The sequence below is a fragment of the Gossypium arboreum genome, chromosome 8 (genome assembly GCF_025698485.1).
Source record: "Gossypium arboreum isolate Shixiya-1 chromosome 8, ASM2569848v2, whole genome shotgun sequence".
NCBI lineage: Eukaryota > Viridiplantae > Streptophyta > Magnoliopsida > Malvales > Malvaceae > Gossypium > Gossypium arboreum.
In genome coordinates, this window is record NC_069077.1 from 100,173,720 (window position 1) to 100,197,096 (window position 23,377).

Here is a 23,377-nt window from a genome sequence, read left to right on the forward strand (position 1 = left end):
TTCGATGCTTGACGATATAGGTCCGATCCATCGCACGTAATCGCCTGCCCGAGATTGAGATTCACCTAATTTGAGCTATGAAGAGGAACCGGTTCGCATTATGATGCGTGAAGTAAAAGAGTTGCGCAATAAGAAAATCCCGTTAGTGAAGGTGTTGTGGTATAAACACGGAATTGAAGAAGCCACTTGGGAACTTGAGGACTCAATCAAAGAGCGATACCCGAGCCTATTTACCGGTAAGATTTTCGGGGACGAAAATTTCTTAAGTGGGGGAGAGTTGTGACACCCAAAATTGACCCTAGACGGATGTGGTTTCGGGACCACAAAACCGAGGCATAAAAATAATTTAAAATTTATTGTGATGCCTATGATATGTGTTAAATTGTGTGTGACATTTTTGATGATTTGATTTAGTGTTATAAAGGTGAATTTCACTAGAAAGGACTTGTGTGAGAAAATTTAGAAATGTGCTAGGCAAATGCAAAGTGGCCTAATAATGCATGTTGTGAAAATGAGGATTTTCATGTCAAATTTCCTAAAGATAGCCTAGTGGCCGGCCATGACAAGGATGATGGGCAAAAGAAAACATGTCATAAACATGTTTTGTTAATGGTTGATGTCAAAATTGATAAAATATTAAGGTTGTAGGAAGAGAAACAAAAAAAAAATGTGTGTGTGTGTGTGGTTGCCCCCCTTTGCGTGAATGGAGCAAAGAAAGAAAAAAAGAGAGCTTCATTTCCTTTGGTTCTCTCTTAGCGAATTGAAGAAAGAAAGGGGAGGGAGATTTCGGTTAACTTTAAGCTCAAAACAAGGTTAGTAATTCATGTTAGATTTTGAAATTTCAGCTTAATGTAAGTTGATTACTAAGTTCTTTAACTAGCCCATGTTAAAATTTTGGATTTGGGTGGTGCATGAAGTATTCGCCATGGTAGATAGTGAAGGGAGTTGATTATTTTCTTTGTGTTAAATGAGTGATTGTGGATGGGTGAAGTGTGAGCTAGTTAAATATTCATATAGTTAGGTTGGATGATAGGAAGAAAAAATCGGCTTGTGTATGTACACTAAGGCCGAATATGAAGTTGGAGATTTGTGGGAAATGTATGTGTCTTGAAGTGTTGGAATGGAGAGGATGCTTTAATTGTGTTATGAACAATTATGTGTTAGAAATTGTGATTTTGGGTTGACTAGGATTTTCGCCATAGTGGTCATTGAGGATTAAGGTTATGTTTCATGCTAAACTTGATAAATCTTGGTGTATGGGTGTTTGAACTAAACTAATGATCAAATAGATGCATAAATACAAAGTAAGAAGAATCGGCTATTGTATGTAATACTATTGCGAATGTGAAAATACTATACTTGAGTAATGAATATGATTGGATTATTGATAGTATGGTAATTGCATAAGGCTATTAGCCGAATAGCTAAGAACGTAAGGTAGTAAGATAAAAATTTTACCATGTCGTTCTGTATGTCATAAGATCATTAAAATGTGGATACCAATATATGTACCAAAGCGGTTGAATGAGCTAATTTATTTGTTTAAGCTCAAGATCCTAAAGGAGAGGCGTCCAACAAGGGGAAATCGAAGATCATCGAGTAGCCGACTTGGAATTATTTACCGAACACAAGGTAAGTCATTAAGCACGTATTTGATATTGCTTAAATGATTGTAAAATTTATGCAATTGTGTTTAATGGGATGATATATATATTTACAAATGAAAATGTATGTGTATGGAATGATGACATTTGTTGAATGTAAAAGAAATAGTGAAATGTGTAGAAAGTTGCTTTCGGCACTAAGTGTGCGGGCAATACGAGTGTACGGTGACGAGATTGGCACTAAGTGTGCATGCTGGAAAAATATGGCACTGAGTGTGCATGCTGGAAATATATGGCACTAAGTGTGCATGCTGGAAATATATGGCACTAAGTGTGCGAGCTCAAGGGTATGGCACTTGTGTGCGGGCTTAAATCGCATGGCACTAAATGTGCGAAATCGAGTATTAAGCATCGTGTGTGCGTACTCTATATATATATATATCTCCGATCGAACAATTATATGGAGGGTGTGTCTCCATCGAGTTGAGTATGGACAGCGGATCGGGTAAGTACCTTGAGCTCATGACGAATAGGCAATACGTTCTTGCTCGGGGTTGAGCGTGGTAAGCTTTAAATCTATGTGATGATTGCAATTGTATGATGGTGGTGTGAATGAGTTGGTGTGTAAAATGCCTCAATTATCTTATTGTATAGAATATGAAATGTGGATGTATGACTTGGAATGAGATTGAATCGAAAGGTCCGAGGAATTATGGTATAGTTCGATATGGATGAAGTACCTAGCCTCGTCATCGTTTCATGTTGTGAAAATTTTACTAATGGATGGTTGATGAATGCTTATGACTTATTGAGTTATAAACTCACTCGATGTTTTCTTGTCACCCATTTTAGGTCTCTTGGGCTCGTATTGTCGCGTGCTCGGAACCGTCGTTGAAGTCATCACACCGGCTGGAAACCTTTTGGTATTGTCTTCGTAGTTGAACTAGGAGAACAATTGGCATGTATAGGCTATTATGTTTTGTTGAATTGTGGGTTGTAAACTTTAAGCCATGTGAAAATGGCCTATGTGGTCGTCGAGTGGGATGCTAGAACCTATAGCCACGAGTCTTAGAAACTTTAATTTTGATAAGGTGGCCATAACTTGTGTCATGTATGATGGATGATTAGTAAGGCCAAGGAAAGATTCATGAAATTGGCATAGTCTACTGCAGTAACTGTTGCTGTCAGCAGCAGTGAGATGAGATTGAAAAATCACTAAAAATAGTAGAAGTAGAATTAAATAGTGAATAAATTATGAAATTGAACCTTGATGAATCTATTTTTATATGGACGAAACGAAACGACCATATGAGCAGTATACTGAGAGATATTAGAGTTCTTGTGAGACAGGGCCAGAACGGTTTCTGGGTTCCCTGTCGCGACTTTGAAAATTTACTATAAATTATCCAGAAATAATTAGAAGTCATGCCTTATATGTGCAGATTAAATTTTGAGTCTAGTTTCTTTAGAAACAAACGGAACCAGTATTAAAGCCCTGTACAGAGATATATTCAAGTTGTAACGTGCGAAGGTCAGTGTAGTCGACCCCTGTAACATGGGTGACTTTAACTAATAAACTGTACCAATTGGCCTGACCAAAAATTCTAGAAATAAATCCAGGGATGGATATATGAGTCTAGTTTCAGGGAAAATTTACAGAACTGATTTTCGAGTTCTGGAACTCCAGATATGATTTTTAAGGTGACAGTGATGCAGTTAGCTAGCCTGCCTGGAACTGAAATCAATTATTGTCAAGAGAGAAAAAAAAGGGAAGTAAGCCCGGTAACACCACGTGTTCAAATCCGGTGACGGTCACCGGTTTGGGGTGTTACAATTTTGCTTTACTTAAAACATGATCTAATCGAATCATAATCTAAGATCCATTACTCAAAAACTTACCTCGGATGTTGTCGAACGATTTCGGCGGCTATTCGATCACTTTTTCCTTTCCCTTATCCAACTTTGGTCCTCTAAGCTCTTGAGCTAATTCAAACAAATTTAACTTATTAAAGTCTCATTATGCAAGCTTATGGCCGAATATGACAAGGAGTTTGATAGGTCATATGGCCACCTTTAGCTCAAATATAAAATGGTCATACGCATTTTTTTATCACATTGAGCAATTTAATACAATTAATCTAACATTTCTTCATGTGCACCTTTATGACAGAATACACACATCATTAACCTAATATCAATTAACTAAGCACTATAACAAATTCTCCTTGAGTCGATTATCTAAGTCAAGATAGAAGCATCAATATGCTTGCCTCTAACCGAATACATGCAACACCAATCTACCTCATGTGGCCGAATATGCATGTCTATGTTGAGGCCGATTATATGCTTAATACTTCCTACAAATATGGTTACTTGTATTGACTACATACCATTTTGTTTCAAGTTCAAAACTCGGCTAATACACATATATACACTAGTAATCAAATACTAACATTTGCACTTCACCTTACTACCAATTCTCATCTACTTCGTACCATGGCCGAATGCATCAAGACACCATACCATTTCAATTTTGGTCATGGGTTAAACAAAGAACTTAATGTCTAACTCAAAAATGCTAAAAAGAAAATCCAAGAGTCATCAATCACCATCACATGTATCACTACAAAGCTTCACACTTAGCATGCAAATGACATCAACACAAGTCCACCTTAGCAAACTTAGCTCATCTTCATGCCTCATCACCACAACTTCAAACACCAACCAAGAAGACAACACCCATGGCGAATATCATCTCCATCTCATAGCAAAGATTTAAACCATGGGCTAGGTAGAACTCAAGCTAACAACTAAAAATATGCATGAATCTCATGGAACAACATCAACATACCTTAGTCTAGTGAACCACCATAGCCGATTTTCTCCAAGCTCTTTCCTTCTTTTTCTTTCTTCTATTCGCCAAGTTCAACAACATGAGAACTTTTCTTTTCTTTTTTCTTCATCATTTTCCTTTTCATTATTTTATTACCATGCTCCTTATTTTATCATTTCTAACATAAAGCATTAACACAACATGTTTATGACATGTTTTACCCATCACATTTGTCCACCCTTATTGTCATGGCGGCCACTACTAATTAAATGGGGAAATTGACATGCAAGTCCACCCTTTGATTACATGCACTAATAGATCCTTATAGATTAACCTATCACATTTCAAAAGTGTCACACATAAGTCCTATTGACTAAATTCACATGCAATTAACTAAATCGAAGCTTAAAACTTTCACACATTCATATTCACATATTTTAGACAATAATTATCATATTCAAATAATTTGGTGACTCGGTTTAGCGGTCCCGAAACCGCTTTCCGACTAGGGTCACTTTAGGGCTGTCACACCACGGGTGTGGGCCTTGGCCGCGTGCCTCAAATTGGTTGCTGATGTCACAAATAGAATGTCAAGGTTTTTACACATGGGCTGTAACACGGGCGTGTTATGGCCATGTGAGTGACACGGGCTGTAGACACGTGCTTGTGGTCAGCCGTTTGAAAACCCCTCTAGGTTCGAATTTGAAATTTAATTCACATGGGCTCGGGGCACGGGCGTGTCCCCTTGTGCTTAGGTCGTGTCAACCACACGGGACTTTAATACGGCCAGGTCAAAATGGCCACACGGGCGTGTCATCTTTCTACATGGGCGTATGCCCTTATCTCAAGTTGCAGTTTTTTCAAAGTCTTTAATGATGTTCGGTTTAATCCTGGATAATTTCCCAAGGATGATTTGGGCCTTGTAGGCCCATATTGAGAATTTTTTTTAGATTAAGAGCGAAAAGTTTTAAATTTTATTTAGTTTTTTTATAATTCAAAAATGATCATATGCATGCGTTTAAGTCAAGTAATGCCTCGTGCCGAGTCCTAGCCTTGGACTCGAGTGAGGGGTGTTACATTTAGTCGTATCAGAGCTATAGTTTAGTCAATTCTAACCTAGCGTGAGTACGAATCTAGCTATACATGCCATAATTGTATATTGATAGTGTGACGACTCCTGACGAAATAAATTGTATTTTTATATATAGTAAATGAATCTTGATGTGGCTATGGCGGATGCCATAGAAAGTAATGCGTTGGCTCTGACTGAAGGGACCGTGCCAGTTACTAGTGGGCCCATGACAATGAGTTAGGGTGGAGGGGCTAGAGAGCTTACCTCCATATGATGGATGCATGATACTTGGAGTTTATTCGTGCGAATCCAAATACTCCACCTCCCCCACCTCCTCCAATTCCTCAACCCATCCCTATAGCTCCTCAAGGAGCAAAAATGGCTAGAAGAGATAAACTTCCAGTAGACAGAATCCGTAAGCATTGGGACAAGGAATTTCAGGAAAATATTGATGATGATCTAGAGAGGGCCGAGTTTTGGTTGAAAAATATCATTAGGGTATTTGACGAATTATCGTGCACGCCGGAGGAGTGTATGAAGTGTGTAGTGTCACTCCTACAGGATTCAGCCTATCAATGGTGGAATACCCTCGTGTCAGTGTTACCGAGAGAGAGAGTAACTTGGGATTTCTTTTAGGAGGAGTTCCGTAAAAAGTACATTAGTCAAAGGTTCATATATCAAAAGAGGAAAAAATTCATTGAGCTGAAGCAAGGCTGTATGACGGTGACTTAGTACGAGCGTGAGTTTGTGAGGCTCAACAAATATGCGCAAGAGTGCGTATCTACAGAAGCCAATATGTGCAAGAGGTTTGAAGATGGTCTAAACGAAGACATTCGTTTATTAGTTGGTAATTTAGAGTTGAGGGAGTTTGTGGTACTTGCTGAGAGAGCTTGCAAGGCCGAAGAATTAGCCGAAGAGAAGAGAAAAGCTGACATTGAGTCTCATGACTTAAAGAAAAGACAAATGGACAAATCACATCAAACCTCATCCAAGAGATTGAGAGGGTTTCCTACTCGATCAAACGCGTCAGTAGGATTCTCGAGCAATAGCAAGAATAAGCAGTACGCGATGACAAAAGCCCAAACCACTTCTATCACAAGTGTTGGTAATACTTGTCCAAATAGACCAGAATGTTCACAGTGCAGCAGACGTCATTTTGGTGCGTGCCGAGGTAATGTAAGAGGCTGCTTTAAATGTGGGTCATTGGACTATTTTATTCGTAGCTGTCTCGAGATGGTCAAGAAACATAAGGATCAAAGTGTGAGATCGGGTAACGCTCTTTCAAGGAGTAGACCATATAAGAACCCGGGAAATGGGGCTAGCAGTAGAGGTGCGCCTAGAGATGCTATTGTGAGGTCTAAGGGTAGAGCGCCTGCAAGGACTTATGCTATTCATGCCCGTGAAGAGCCAGAGTCTCCCGATGTGTTTACAGGTACCTTTTCTATCCATGATATATCTATCATTGCTTTGATTGACCCGAGGTCTACCCATTCCTATATTTGTATGAAATTGATACCCCGTATGAATGTGATAGTTGAGTGCACTGAATTTGTGGTAAAAGTGTCCAATCTTTTAGGCAAACATGTGTTGGTTGACCAAGTGTGTAGAAATTGTCCCTTGATGATTAGAGGTCATTGTTTTCCGGCTAACTTAATGTTATTGTCGTTTAATGAATTTGATGTAATCCATGGGATGGATTGGTTAACTTCTCATGGTGTTGTAGTGGATTGTAGACAAAAAATTATCGAGTTGAAATGTAAGCGCAGGTATGTTCTTCGGGTTGAAACGGATGAATTAGACAATTCGCCTGAAGTAATATCGTCTATGACTACAGAGAGATATTTGAGAAAAGGGTATAAAGCTTACCTCACTTTTGTATTGAATACTCAAACATCTGAATTGAAGATCGAGTCAGTACCAGTGGTATGTGAGTTTTCAGATGTGTTTCCAGAGAAATTACCCAAATTGCCTCCAGTGAGGAAAGTTGAATTTGGAATTGAATAAGTCCCTGGCACGGCACCTATCCCGATTGCTCCGTATAGGATGGCTCCAACAGAGTTAAAGGAGTTGAAAGTTCAGCTATAAGAGTTAACGAATAAAGGTTTTGCGAGACCGAGCTTTTTTCCATCGGGTGCTCCGGTGCTCTTTGTGAAAAAGAAAGACGGGTCGATGAGGTTATGTATAGACTACAGACAGCTCAACAAGGTGACAATGAAGAACAAGTATCCCTTGCCAAGGATCGACGATTTGTTTGATCAATTGAAAAGAGCCACCGTATTTTCCAAGATAGAGTTGAGGTCTGATTATTACCAGCTCAGAGTAAAGGAGCAAGATGTATCGAAAATCGCGTTTAGGATGAGGTATGGGCACTATGAGTTCTTTGTCATGCCCTTCAATTTAACAAATGCCCCTGCGGTATTTATGGATTTGATGAACCGTATTTTTCGACCGTTTTTGGATAAGTTCGTGGTGGTCTTTATCGATGACATATTGATTTATTCGCGTGATGAGAATGACCACGCGGAGCATTTGAGGACGATTTTACAAACCTTAAGAGATAGGTAGTTGTATGTCAAGTTTAATAAAAGTGAATTTTGGCTATGAGAGGTCAAATTATTAGGACACATTATGTCGGGTGACGGGATCAGAGTTGACCCGAGTAAGATCTTAGCTATCGTTGAGTGGAGTGTGTCAGAGATTTGATGTTTTTGGGGTTTGGCTGGGTACTACAAAATATTTGTAAATGGATTCTTGATGATAGCTACTCCAATGAAAAAGTTGTTACAAAAAGATGTCAAGTTTGAATAGACGGAGAAGTGCCAACAGAGTTTCGAGAAACTAAAGACCTTGTTGACCGAAGCTCCAGTTTTAGTGCAACCGGAACAGGGAAAAGAATTCATAGTGTATAGCGACGCCTCCTTAAATGGATTGGGATGTGTTCTCATGTAAGAAGGCAAAGTGATAGCATATGCCTCGAGAAAACTTAAGCCGCACGAGAAAAATTACCCGACCCATGATTTAGAGTTGGTCGCCATCATGTTCACGTTAAAAATTTAGAGACACCATTTGTATGGCAAGAGATGCCGGGTATTTACTGACCATAAGAGTTTAAAGTATTTGATGACTGAAAAGGATATGAATTTACGACAATGAAAATGGTTGGAGTTGATAAAGAATTAAGAGTTGGTGATTGACTACCACCCTGGAAAGTTGAATGTAGCCATCGATGCATTGAGTAGGAAATCATTATTCGCCTTGAAGGCTGTGAATACTTGAGTGACCGTGATTGATGATGGTTCAATCCTAGCCCAGATAAGAGTTAAACTAATGTTCCTTCAAGAGATTTGTGAAGCTCAAAAAGGTGATAAGGATTTACAAGCTAAGATGGCTTAATTTGAGAAGGGAAATGAATAAGAATTTTGTGTTGGTACCGACAGTTGCATGATGTACCGAGACAAGATTTATGTGCCTAAGGACAATGAGATTATCCAGAAGATTTTACGATAAGCACATAATGGTTGCTTATCTATCCATCTGGGTAGTGTGAAAATGTATAACGATTTGAGGAAAATGTACTGGTGGTCAGGGATGAAAAGAAACATTTCGGAGTTTGTTTCTAAGTGTCTAGTTTGTGAACAAGTGAAGGCTGAACACCAAGTACCTTCGGGTTTACTTCAACCTGTGATGGTTCCCGAGTGAAAATGGGACCGTGTAACCATGGATTTTGTGTTAGGGTTGCCTTTGACGCCAAGGAAAAAGGATTCTGTTTGGGTCGTTGTTGATAGATTAACAAAGTTGGCACATTTTATACCAGTGCGTATGGACTATTCTCTTGAGAAATTGGCTAAATCGTATGTTTCCGAGATCGTGAGACTCCATAGAGTACCTCTGTCAATTATTTTGAATAGAGATCTGAGGTTTACCTCGCGATTTTGGAAAATGTTGCAAGAGGCATTAAGAACAAAACTAAATTATAGTACGACATTTCACCTGCAAATCGATCGTCAGTCAAAAAGAGTGATTCAGATCTTAGAAGACATATTGCGATGTTGTGTTCTTGAGTTTCAAGGCAGTTTGGAAAAGTACGTACAGTTGGTAGAGTTTGCCTACAATAATAGTTATCAGTCAAGTCAGAAAATGGCGCCTTATGAGGCTTTATATGGAAGCAAGTGTCAGACGCCCTTATATTGGACCGAACTTAAAGAAAATCAGATTCACGGGGTTAATTTAGTCAAAGAAACCGAAGAGAAATTTAAGGTGATTCACGACTGTTTGAAGGCCACTTCGGATAGATAGAAATCCTACGTGGATTTGAAATGAAAGGAAATTGAGTTTAAAGTCGGTGATAGGGTGTTTTTGAAAGTATCCCCGTGGAGGAAAGTCCTTAGATTTGGTAGAAAAGGTAAGTTAAGCCCTCATTTTATAGGACTTTATGAGATTACTGAGAGAGTAGGACCCGTTGCCTACCGATTGGACTTGCCCTCAGAGTTGGAAAAGATTCATGACGTGTTTCATGTGTCCATGTTACGTCAATATAGATCAGATCCTTCGCATGTGATTGTGCCAACTGAGGTTGAGATTCAGCTGGATATGACTTATGGTGAAGAGCCGGTTAAGATTTTGGCTCGGGAGGTTAAACAATTAAGAAATAAAAGTATAGAACTTGTTAAAGTTTTGTCATGGGAACCTGAGGAGACCATGAGAGATCAATACCCAAACCTATTCACCAATAAGATTTTAAGGGACAAAAATCCCTAAGAGGGGGAGAATTGTAATAGCCCGATTTTGGGCTTAGTCAAAACAATGGTTTCCGGACCACAAATTCGAAGTCAAGAAATTATTTTTATTATTATTTTGGTGTTATAGCATGATTATATTAGTGCATGAAAAATTTGGTGAGGTAATTTTAGTGTTTGTGAGCTTAATTTTGAAAAAGGACTAAATCGCATAAGGGGTAAAAGTTTCATTTTACTTGATAGATGTACCACATAGCTAGAGAACCAAAATTGGGGGTCTTTAAAGTGCATTTAGACCCTTTAGAAGCTGATGGTCGGCCATAGGGGACAAGAAAATCAAATGGTCAAAGGAGTTGGTAACTTAATGTATGATAAAATAATACCCTAGCCTTCATTTTTTTTCATTCTTCTTTTCTCCTCCACTAAAATTTTCAGCCATTCTAAGGGTTTCGGAAGCTTGAAATCTCAGCCACTTATATCTCTCTCAAATTAAGAAACACGAAAATCGAACTTCGACCGGGGAAATGCCAAACAAGTAGAGTAAATCATCTAGTCACCTACATTTTGTAATCCGAGGTAAGTTATATGTTAATAATGCAACTATATTGTTATGATGTGTAATTGAATTGATATTGCATAAATTGTTTTGATTGTGAATATGAGTATGCATGTTGAGAAATTAATGTAATAAAGACTCTCGGTTGAACATTAGGAATAGATTTGGATATTCATGCCATGACATTGGGTGATATGTGTGCTAGAGTAAGACATGTCTGAGACATACATCGGCCACGTTATGAGAGTCAGTGTAAGACGTGTCTGAGACATGCATCGGCATTGAGACGAGAGCTAGTGTAAGACATGTCTAGGATATGCATCAGCCTCGAGATATACAAGCTAGTGTAAGACCAGTTTGGGACATGGCAACAACTTGTTGAGTGTCAATGTAAGACTTGCCTAGGACATGGTATCAACACCGATAGATGAGAGCCAGTGTAAGACCTGTCTAGGACACGGCATCGGCCTCGATATATGAAAGTCAGTGTACGACCATGTCTGGGACATGGCATCGGCATTTTATCCCATGTTCGGGGCTATTGAATATCCTATAGTATTCTAAATGGTTCAACTGGAGATTTATTATTTATATCGAAATGAGAGAACTTATGACCATGTGGTGAGTGGTACAGGTACCTAAATAAGAATTATGACATTCGAGCTTCATTTACGTTGTATGTTTAGTAAAGGAGAAAAGTAAGTATGCATATGACTACTTGTATATTTTACACGAATTATGATATGTTAATTTAAACCAATGTTGTATGATTGGTGAGAAATAAATATAAGCAAGTAGTGTTTATGAATCCTTACTTTCATGAAAAAAATCGAGATATGTTGGGAGTATGTTCCCTTATGGTAGCTTATAGTTACTCATTGTTGCATGCAACTTCCTAAGCTTTATGCTTACCTCTTTTTCTTTCCATTTTCTTATAGTGCTGCCAAAGTAGCTCGTGGATCATCGTCTTCCGTCAGAAAAGCCAGTCACACTATCCCTGAAGCAATTGGTATAGCTAGTTTTATCATTTTGATTATGGCATGTATAGGAACTAGTCTTTTTGTAATGGTCACATTGTTTTGGGCCAAATGAGTGGCTTGTCATAGCTCTTTAGTTATTTTGTATAATGTCATGGATGGTGGCTATTATTGGTTATTGATAAGTGCAAATGATTATGATTTCATAGATGAGAAAATCGCATGACTAATCAAGTTCATGTTAGATTGTTTAAGTGTAATATGGTTGAATTGGTGATCGCGTGGTTTCGTGATAGGTTTTAAATTTTATAATTACTCGTTCTTGAACTAACTATTATCGCGATGTGGGCAAGTGTACCTATCGAATAGTAGTATAGTTTTAGCAAGACATGATTGTCGAACCCAAAGGAACTAAAAGTACTAGTAATGACTGTCTTTTTATTATCTAGCCTAAGAATAAAGAGGTTTTGTTTTAACTAACTAATTATCTAAACTAAGAACGTACAGAGAATAGAAGTAGGGAATTGCTTTTGGGAAAAATCGATCGACTTAAGACAATACCTAAGGAAAAATCCACCTAGACTTTACTTGTTATTCTGGCTCAGAATCAGACGATTTATTCATTCAAGTTGTTCTGTAGAGATCCCTAAGTTATGTTATTATCCCTATTCAAGACTAATAACATCTAATCCCTAGATTGAATAACCGAGACTTTTCTCTAATTAACACTCTAGGGTTGCATTAACTCGATCTATGGATCCCCTTATTAGGTTTCACCCTAATCCAGCAAAATCTTGTCACCCTATGTCTAGGTGCGCAATCAACTCCGCTTAATTATGATAAATGTACTCTTAGCCAGGGTCTATTCCTCCTCTGAATAAGAGCTTATCTTGAATCAGTATCCTGGGATATCAAAACAAGAATTAAGAATACATAATTAAAAACAAATTAAATATTTATCATACGATTCAGAAAATAATAACAAGATTCGTCTTAGGTTTCATTCCCCTTCTGTATTTAAGGGGTTTAGTTCATAACTAAATAAGAAAACATCTCAGAAACATAAACACAAAACATAAAGAAAACCCAAAAATCCTGAAGGGGAATTGAGGAGAGATCTTCAGTCTTGATGATGAATCTGGCTTCTGAGATGAATCAATCAGCTTCCTTGGAGTAATTCCTTACTCCCTATTCTTTGTGTCCTCTTTTCTCCTCTTCTAGAGTGTATTTATAGGCTTTGGAATGCCTTTTAACCCTCAAAATTAACCTTTTTTAAATTGGACTCAACTTGGGCTCGGCAGGGACACGCCCGTGTGATATGCCCGTGTGCGATTACTTCAGGTTGTGTTCGAGCCTGTTAGAATGGCACAGGCGTGTGCTATACCCGTGTGAGTCGTGCTTTGATTCTGCCAAATTGACATGGCCGTATGGGCTGCCCATGTGAGGAAGTCCAAGCCGTGTTGAGTTCGTACTTTGGCCCGTTTTCTCCGTTTTTGGCCTGTTGCTCGTTCCTTTCGCTCTCCTATGCTCTCCTAAGTATAAAACATGAAATTAAAGCATTAGGAGCATCGAATTCACCAATTCTAATAGAAAATCATCCATAAAATGCGTTAAACATGGGGTAAAAATATGTATAAATTACAGTTTATCAATTGGCTTTGTGTTGCTATGTGAATTGGTGGTATGTATTGCTTTATAGGTAGGTGTAAGTAAGGGTGGTAAAAAGACTTGGTAGATAGCTTATTTTTGTCCACACGGCTAGACACACTGGCGTGTGCCTAGCCGTATGTGACACACGGGCAGAGACAAGGTCGTGTGTCTCAGCCGTGTGGAGGACATGGCCTTTGGCCATGGGCATGTGCCTTGGCCGTGTGCCTCAAATTGGTTGCTGATGTCAGAAACAGAATGTCAAGGTTTTTACATACGGGCTGCAACACGGGGGTGAGATGGTCGTGTGAGGGACACGGGCTGTAGACACGGGCGTGTACTCGGCCGTGTGAAAACCCCTTTGTAGGTTCGAATTTGAAATTTAATTCACACGAGCTCAGGGCACGGGCGTGTCCTATTGTGCTTAGGTCATGTGAACCACACGGGCTTTCAGTACGGCTAAGTCAAAATGGTCGTGTGAGGGACACGGGCTGTAGACACGGGCGTGTACTCGACCGTGTGCTCGGCCGTGTGAAAACCCCTTTGTAGGTTCGAATTTGAAATTTAATTCACACGGGCTCAGGGCACGGGCGTGTCCCATTGTGCTTAGGTCGTGTGAACCACATGGGCTTTCAGTATGGCCAAGTCAAAATGGCCACACGGGCGTGTCATCTTTCCACATGGGCGTGTTGCCCTATCTTAAGTTACAGTCTTTTCAAAGTCTTTAAAGAAGTTTGGTTTAGTCCCGGATAATTTTCCAAGGATGATTTGGGCCTTGTAGGCCCATATTGAGAATTTTTTTTTAGATTAAGAATGAAATTTTTTAAATTTGATTTAGATTTTTTTTTATAATTCGAAAATGATCATATGCATGCGTTTAAGTCAGGTAATGCCTCGTGCCCAGTCCCGACCTCTGACTCAGGTAAGGGGTGTTACACAACTTGCACCCTCGGCCTATCATGGCCACGTGCCAAAAACCCGTTTCCAGCAGGTAATTCTTTATCAACGGGGATGGAGGACCAGACATATTACAGATATAGCAGTGCAACAGCCAATCTATAGACTGTTACAAAAAATTATAAAATAAAAATTAATTAAAATTGCATAAATGAAAAAAATATTAAATAGTATTGAAAAATTAAAATTATCACTTACCATTGTCATTTAATCGATGGAGATGTGTTTATTATCGAGACGAATTTATTCTTTGGCCATTGCTAACACGATTAAATTTTTTTAATTTAAAAAAACTAATTAAAAAAATTTTAAATAAAGCTTTTTTGCAAAAATTAAAGAGAGCTTTGAGTAAATTTGAGAGAATTTTGAAAGAATTATGAGAGGATTTTTATGTGAAAAAAAAGAAAATGGGGCCTTTTATATTTTTTTTTTACCGTTAGAGCCCAAACGGTCAAAAAAATAGCCATTGGGCAAGAGCAAAATTTGTCCCTGAGGGAGCGTTTTGTCCAGGTCAGCAAAGTGCTCCTTCATGGACGCGTTTTTGCTGACACATCACTTGAGAATGTGCTGATGTGGATGAGTTTTTGCGGAATTCGATCTTTTCCTATAAATAATAAAAAAAATTAGCCTATTTCCATAAATAATTATGGAAATGAATCTTTTTGGGTAAAATGACCTATAAAATGATATAATAAAATTTAATATTGAAAGACACTTAAATTTTTAACGAGACAGGGGTGCCGCACTGTCGAATTCGCCAACGTGCAAATTCAACGGACAAGATCGGTCCATCCAAATTCCGCCTCATCTTCATTTCCCGCATATCGTAACTTCCTAAAAACCAAAAAGAAGAGAAAGAAGTGGAGAAACAGCAAACGCAAGGCAAAGAGAAACGGTCGTAAATTTTCCGAGGTAGAAGGGAAGCAAAATAATACGATGTCGTTATGTTGCTCCTTGCCAACTGCAAAATCGATGTCTCTTTTATCCAAAAAACCCCATGGACTCATCAAAGCTTCTTCTTCTTCCTCCTCCTCTTCTGCTGACATCCCCGATTTCCTCTCTGCTCATTGGTAGGTTTCTTCCGATTACTATAAACTTTAATTTCTCGATAAATATATGATAACAATTCAGACTTTTTCTTTGGGTTCAATTTCCAGGCTTGAATCTAGAAGGAAAAGACCTTTTGGCCCAAGGCTAACTGTAAGATTTTAGCTTTGTAATTATTTCTAATTATTTATGTAATCATAAAGTTTTAAAGCCCAATTTTTTACTTAATTATTAGGTTTATGCGTTTTGCTATAAAATGTTTTGTTTGATATATATAGTGTGTGTATTTGATAATATTATGTCATTTTGCTGTTCTGTTCAAAATTATGCGTCAATTTTTGTTTCTTATAAAATATTCAGTAAAAAACAAAGAAGAAAAGGATCAATATAATGGAGTCTAAATTTTGAATTCTTGTTAAAAAAATATTAGTATTTTCTTTTGTGTCGGGAGGTAAAAGCAATCAATAACAAAGTTAAACTGTTATAGTTTAGTGCGGAAGAAGCTGTTCAGCACCAACTTGATGCATTAAAGTACAATGACCAACCTCGACAGGATTACGGGATTGAAGTTATGTACAGAGTAAATTCCTGAAACCATATAGTTCTCTTCTCTTTCTACAAGTTAACTGTTTTATAAAGTATAATTTTATTACGCCATTAAAGTTCTGTTTTTGGGTATTCTCTTTTGACAGTTTGCAGGATTTGATCCTTTTGAAAGGTCTACATATTTTGGACCCTTCTTTGACCTAGGACAGGTCGGTCAGTAGGTCGATAATGAATTTTGCAAACTTTTAGGATTCTTGTTCTATAGATGCTGATGCTTTTTCTTTTTGGCTGGTTTTCTTCTGCTTTCGTCTTCATATAGTTCGAGCGGTTTAGGAGAATTTTTCACCATTCAAGTTATCGCGTATTGCTTGGCCACAACGAGAGGAAGATCTTGAGCAGTTTGTTTGTCAAGGAGGTATTGGATTAATTCACGTAGGTGATATGTTTTCGGACCTTTGCCAGTTTATTACCTTGTTTTCTTTCTAATCACCTGTCTTTTTTTTTTCTTGCATCTTGGAGTAGAACCAATTCAAACAACGGGTTTGGATACTTGGAAGTCGTTCAAATGAGGACGAAATATTCGAGTTTACAATGGTGCAGGTTTGTACGTTGATCTTTTTTGCTAGTCTTTTGCAATTCTTCCTGGGAACTAATAATGCCATTTGTGCTATATAGAATGTTCTTATGTGTTGTGTCTTTGGGACATCAGCTGGTAAGAATTGTTATGAACTTTTTGTTTGAATGTAAATCCTGCAATGTTATCATATTGAATAGGTAAAAGCCTTCTGCTCTGCCTTTTCAGTGTCAGCAGAATTTCCTTCTTTTAAAAGATCGAATCATCCTTGAACCAAGGGTATGCTTGATTGAATGGAAATATGAAAGGATAAAAGTGGAAAAAAAAATTGAGCTTGGTAGAAAAGAAACGAGAAAAATGCTTATTTTATATCCTAATGCGTAAAAATAATTGGACTGATAAGAGGAGAAAACAAGAGGTGCATGCTAGTTCAAAATGATGCCTTTTACAAAATATTTTATTCTTTCATCATTCTTTTCCATTTTACTAAGCAATGAAGGGGTAAAAAATTATATTTTCTGTCAAGATTTCCATCATTTCTACTAAACACACCAAGTTCTACTAAACACACCAATGAAAAGAATTGTATTTTTCAGCCTTTCAATTCTCTCTCCACTCTACCAAGGAAACTCTAAACGTTTGTTGTTTATGTTCATAAACACATAAGTAATTCACTAATTCATGTATTGAAACACTGAGAGTTGTTTATTGTCATATGACCTGGCTTCTAATGACCTTCCAAATATATGAAACAAACTTGAAAAAATTTAACATATCTATATCAAACTTACATACTCAAATTTGAGTAACATGGTTTTTTGGTTGTTTAATTCCCGTTTTCAAGACATTTGAGGAGAAAAAAATAGGAGAGAACCAACATTATCACATCTTATAATGAAAAAATATCGGAGACAAAATGTAGCTTTTGATTAGAAATTTGGAGTTGAACACTTTGTTCCTAATACCTGTTAGTAGCTTGTTTTTGGCAGAGGATTGGTGGTTCATGGGATGGGTATTGGTTGACAGAGAGTTTACATCATGACGGAGATGCATTTGCCGGTGATTTGGCTTACTGACAACAGTCGACGCGGGTTGTCTCTGAATTACGTGTGTATCTCACACATTCATGTAGATTACTTAATGCCACTTCCTGTCATGACCAAGCCTCATCAAAACTTTGTAAATTTGAACCTGTAAAGTAAATATATTTTATATATTTGTCAACATTTTTTTTTCAGTCGTTAGATAACACCATTACAAATCAAATTTTAAAATTGTTGACTAAAGGAACTAAATCGAATGAATAGTTCTTAAATAAAATTTTATCCTCAAACATGTGGTCTTTTATTTGTTTTTATGGAAGGAACTCTTAAACGGGTTTGATTATATGTTCACAGGCATTTTTGTTTGTTTTAGTTATAGTTTAAACTCAAGCATGCCTAATTTTAAACTAACTTGAAGCAACTTCTATTAGACAAATGTTTTGCTACAAGTACATTAGTGAAAATTGAAAATAGTGATCAACCCCTTAAAGGGTTGAAACAGGCCAAAACTCAACAGATACCGAATATCTTATAAAACCTAAATTACCATTCACACAAACCATACCAATTGTATCAAATTCGGAGAAATGTAGTGATTGCATTTTGCTGGAGCAACAAAATCATTCAATGACATTAACCGGCAAAGGTCACATCGACCAACGAAAGTGTTGAACAAGACTAACAAAATTTCAGCTCAAAAGATAAAAAAGGACACATTTATAAACCAATCATAACTGGCATCATTAACGCCATATCTCAGGTCATTCATGCATCACAGCATCCTTATCGTCAAAATAATTCCCAGAAGTATAGGAATCGATCAAATTCACTAAGATAACAATAACCAATTCCTCTAGAGAACATTACCAGCTTTTAATTGTTATTTCTTCGCTTGTGATGGAGCGGTGAACTTGGTAAGAACAAAGCAGTCGGGAGGGTCAATGTTTGTGTAATAGTTCTTGATTGTCTCCGTGATTTCAAATCCAAATTTCTTATAGAAGTTGATGGCATCTTCGTTGTTTGTCTGAACATGCAAGTAGATTTCCAGTATGTTTGGCTTTGAACAGAGATCAAGAACATGGTTCAATAGCCTTGTACCTGCATAAATTCAAAATTTTTAACGAACTATGGCTTCTATTCAGAATCAATGGGAACATAATTTTTCAGCAGAAACACGCGGAGGCAGTTAGTTACACTCTACATTTCTTCATCGTTGACCTCATTGCAATTTGCAAAAGACAACCATTATTGTGCCACTGCACATGTGCAGATATTTTAAGAGCGCAAGTGAAACAAGAAGTGATTAGATTCAAATTATAGGTATTGATAATGTTAAAGGACAATACAAAGATCATCCAATTAGTTTCTTGCATGACCTATTTCCAAGGAAATGTTGTTTGTCTACTCACCAATTCCTAGCCCACGATATGGTGCTAAAACACCCAAAGTCATGATGTACACACGGATGGCCCCACCTTCCTTCTTTTCCAGCCGGCAAGCAATTGATCCGACACAGATGTCACTGTAATATGCTGAGTTAGCATGCAAAAGAGTGATTGTTAGAACAAAATACTAATTTTTGGATAACACAGGCCATTCTCCAACTTAAGCTCTCATCAGGTCTCAACTCATGTAATAGCTATGTATAACAATCACATCATCTGTTCCATGAATAAGCATGCGTCACCAAAAACAATTTATTCCGAGCCATCAAATTGGATAAAAAATAATTAATTACACCTTTCTAACCATCAATGTGTAACATAGTAATTGATATCATATGATGAAGCCACTGTAACAGGGACATTACAAACATGCTCTGCATCATAGAGTTAAAAGAGGATAGAGTTGCTCAAAACCTCAATTAAGTGTATTTCTTAGAGCATGACTTAAGGATTAAGGAGAAAATAAAACAAATATGAAGTTACCAAGACAGAAGGAAACAATAAGATAACTTCTCTCCAAAAAGTAACAGGTATTGAAATTTCTACAGTTTCTGTTAAAAGATGTAGACCATCAAAGCTCAATAGGTGCCCTCCAATGCAAGGCAGCAAATTTCAGAATCAGGAAGTCTTTAGCCAGGGTTTTTATGACTTTAAAGTTCGCCAGAAAACTTTAGGGATAGCTACTACCCGCTATTTAACAGTGTAAAAGCAATGCAGGATAAGGAAGGATGTATTAACATTACACAATATGCAGAAGATCATGGAAGAAAAGGTGACTGGACCAGCTAAGATTGGTAACACATTTGAGTGTAAGGCAGCACAAGCACCACAGCAGAAGCAAAGAGTGTTTATGAGTCATGTTTTCATGAGAATGGTGACACGCATTTTTAGAGTTTAATAAGCCCAAAATATTGACAATTGAAAACAAAACACAATAAATAGAGCAAGCAATTCAATATAGGTCGGGTTATCTAACCTAAACTATATAATCCAACAAAGAATTGCTTCTACCAATGATCACATGAGAAGAAGCTAAACTGATAACCGAAAACATGTTAACGGTATCGAAGGTCACTCATCATCAATCAGTGTAGGTTGTAGTTTCAAGACAGCCAAGTTCATCATTCAGTAACTTGAAACATCAAGGATAAAGTTTCAGGTCTTGGAGAATGTATACATATTAAACCATTTTTTAATCATGTATAATCAAATGTCAATATAAATCAAACTAGCCCATAAAAGGCCATCAATCTTCCGATGCAAAGAACCAAAAAGCCAAAATCACACGCAGAAATCAAAACCAAAAATAAATTCCCATAATAGGATACTAACGACATACGCAGAGGGAAAGAGAACAACAATAAAATTCCCAATAGATGGCATATACTAAAGAACACAAAGGAAAAAAAAAACAAGATTCAAAAAGAAACCAGTGCAAAGAAAATGCCAAACAACATTGGACCAACCAAAAAGAGTTCAACATCTTTCAAAAGAAAAAAAAATGAAAACCCAGAAAAAGAACAGGAAAAACGGAGCAAACCAAGCTTGGTGAATTCGCCAGAAGCGAGAGCATCGGCGTAGTACTTATCGTTGTAACGAACAGGGAAGAGAGCTGTGTTGAGCTTCTTCAGCTGCATCACGTTCTTGTCCCTCACTCCATCAAGTGATATTGCTACTTCTCGCCCAGCCCCCATTTCTTAACTCCTTTGCGATCTATATGGTCTAAGAAAACAAAAGATTTGCAGAGGGGATATAATAATGGTGTGGTGAGGGATTGAACAGACAGACTTAGATTTCTTGTACGTGACAAAAGAGGAAGGGTAGAGGTTGGATTTTCAATTTACAGCGACGGTGGAGGGATTCGCTACTCTTGGAACTTGGGGTTTCTCGTTTCCCACATTTAATGGATTTGATGGTTTTATTGTGTATTCAAAGGTCAATTTTTTCACAATATTTTGGGTTTGGGCCTTAGTTTCTAAATTAAAGAGACTTGCACACTCGGTGGCCTGCTGAGCTGATAACAACGCCTTGACCTGCATGGCCAGAAGAACTTCTCTTTTTTTCTTTTTTCTTTTTTTTTTTAACGAAAGAAGAGCAATAAGGTAATATATCTGCGCCATCTAAAAATTTATGATTCATGCCCCCTCCCCACCCCCTAATTTCAGGATATTTTTTCAATGTCACTTTTATGTTTTTGCTCCTAACTCATACACTAACTTATTTTCTGTTTGAAGCATGGTTTTCTTTCTCTGTTCTCTATCCTTGGAGAACTTTAACTCTTTCTATGAATTTTTCCATTTTTCTCACGTCATTTGGTACCCTTGATCAATGAAGTCAAAGGAAAAGATTATCCGCTTGATGAAAAGATTAGATTGCTTAAGCTTTGGACAAAAACCTCCCTCAAAGCTCTCGTTTGCATTCATACATTGCCACCCCTCCATGGCTCCTAACGCCAACCCCAAAGTACAAACGAACAAGCTACCCTCTACGAAGACTAACCCTCATGGGTAAAGTGAAGTGGAGATTGATTGGTGACATTAGAGAATATAGCTTAATATCTAGTTTGGTTGTATAACCTCATTTTTATGTTTTTTTTAATCCTAAAAGAATGAATGAATGAAAAAAAAAAAACCCAAAAACAACTTAAACTCTGCAAACTAGGAGCAAAAACTTGGTCTGATTATCAAGAAGAAACACAATAATGAGAAAATGTAAAATATATGATATTTTATATAATTTTTTATGACCGTAAAAGTTGTTGGTGTTCAATTTTCAAAAATTGTGCAAACTATTTTTTTTTTCTTTCATGTTACAATAATCATAGTTTATATTTTAGTTTAATTAATAATGGTGATTTTATTATTTATACTAAAAAAAAATTCAACACAACCTGAACATAGCCCACGTTTACACTTAATGGCCATTACAATTTATTAATTCAATCTCACTCATAAAAGATTAGTAGAAATAACCTCAATAATAACTTTCAAACATAAGATAGAATAAATGTTAGAACTCCTCCTTAGGAGATTTTAGTTTTAAAAAGTAGATATAATTTGTAACAGTCTACGTCCAATTTGATTGTCTATTTCAGATCTAGAGCATCACGAGTCAAAACTGTTGAAATCATTAACCCTTTTTTTAAACCAGTTTTCAAATTTGGCTAGTGCCCGATTACCAGAGTTGTAACATCCCGATTTTAGGCCTAGTCGGAATAGTAGTTTCGAGACAACAAATTCGATGAGGAAAATTTTATTTTTATTATATTTTTATGGTCTACGATTTTACGGAATAATTTCGTGAAAATTTTGTTTAAAAATTTCGACGTTTGGCACTCAGTTTGGTCAAAAGGACTAAATTGTAAAAAGTGAAAAAGTTGAGTTCTACATGTTAGAGGTGTCTAATTGTTATGAGTTTTTAAATTGGAGGTCCTTAAATGGTAATTAGACCATTGGTTAATTGTTGGACAAAAATAGACATGAAATAGGTGTAATAAAATATTTTTAAGTTAGGGGCATTTTAGTAATCAAATAATTAAAAGAATTAAAAAGCCAAAATAGCCAAAATTTGGTCATCTTCTCCATGTACCAGCCGAAACCCCCATGGAAGCCATGGCTAGGGTTTGGTTCAAGCTTCCAAGCTCATTTGTAATGATCCTGAGCCCCGTTTTTAACGTTCTTTATATTTTTGAAATCCCGGTAACATGATCTACTCATTTCTACCATTATTTTGAGCTAGGGTTTATGTTTAAAAATTTACCCATGAGTTACATGCTTGTATTTAGATGCCTAATGGTAGAAAATGAGTGTTGGGTGTTAAACAAACGACTTTTACTAAGCGGTTTTCGATGAAAACGTCCGAAAGGACCGTTTTGTAAAAGTTGTAAAATTGGTCATAAAAGGGTGATTTAGTGGAAATTGAATGTAAGGAAATTGAATAAAAATTATTTTACGAGCATTGGGGCAAAAGTGAAAATATGTGAAAGATTAAAGGTCAAAATGTAAATTTTTAAAAATATGATTTTTGGACCCATATGAATAATGTGACTAATTATTAGGCTAAATGTGATATTATAGATTGAGGAAATCGAGATTCGAGCTTAAATCGGGAAAATACAAGGTTATGAACTAAAATGGTAAATTATTGTTTCTAGATTCGAGGTAAGTTCGTGTGTTAATAATAATGCAATACCATGCATGAATTGTAATTCTCTATTGATATGGCATAAATTGTATGATTTAATATGTTTAAGAGAAGTTGATGAATGGTGTGTATAATATGGAAAATGTAATGCTTGTTGTGTCATGTGAAATTGAATGGCAAATTATTGTTACATGAAT

At 36.9% G+C, this 23,377-nt stretch overlaps 2 protein-coding genes across 2 annotated transcripts; one reads left to right on the forward strand and one right to left on the reverse strand.

Moving 5' to 3' along the window:
• The first annotated feature begins 6,472 nt into the window (after positions 1-6,472).
• On the forward strand, positions 6,473-17,823 carry LOC108483488 (uncharacterized). Its single transcript, XM_017786922.2, has 9 exons — positions 6,473-6,941; positions 7,233-7,432; positions 15,094-15,452; positions 15,540-15,582; positions 15,917-16,009; positions 16,122-16,184; positions 16,295-16,390; positions 16,498-16,575; positions 17,539-17,823. Exons 1-9 carry the CDS (start codon positions 6,473-6,475, stop codon positions 17,623-17,625), a joined length of 1,488 nt encoding a protein of 495 aa, XP_017642411.2. The 3' UTR covers positions 17,626-17,823.
• A 347-nt stretch (positions 17,824-18,170) lies between these two features.
• Positions 18,171-20,959, reverse strand: LOC108483489 (uncharacterized). The gene is made up of 3 exons (XM_017786924.2): positions 20,578-20,959; positions 19,002-19,124; positions 18,171-18,690 (listed from the first exon to the last, which is right to left on the reverse strand). Exons 1-3 carry the CDS (start codon positions 20,729-20,731, stop codon positions 18,473-18,475), a joined length of 495 nt encoding a protein of 164 aa, XP_017642413.1. The 5' UTR covers positions 20,732-20,959; the 3' UTR covers positions 18,171-18,472.
• Between the last annotated feature and the right edge of the window lie 2,418 nt (positions 20,960-23,377).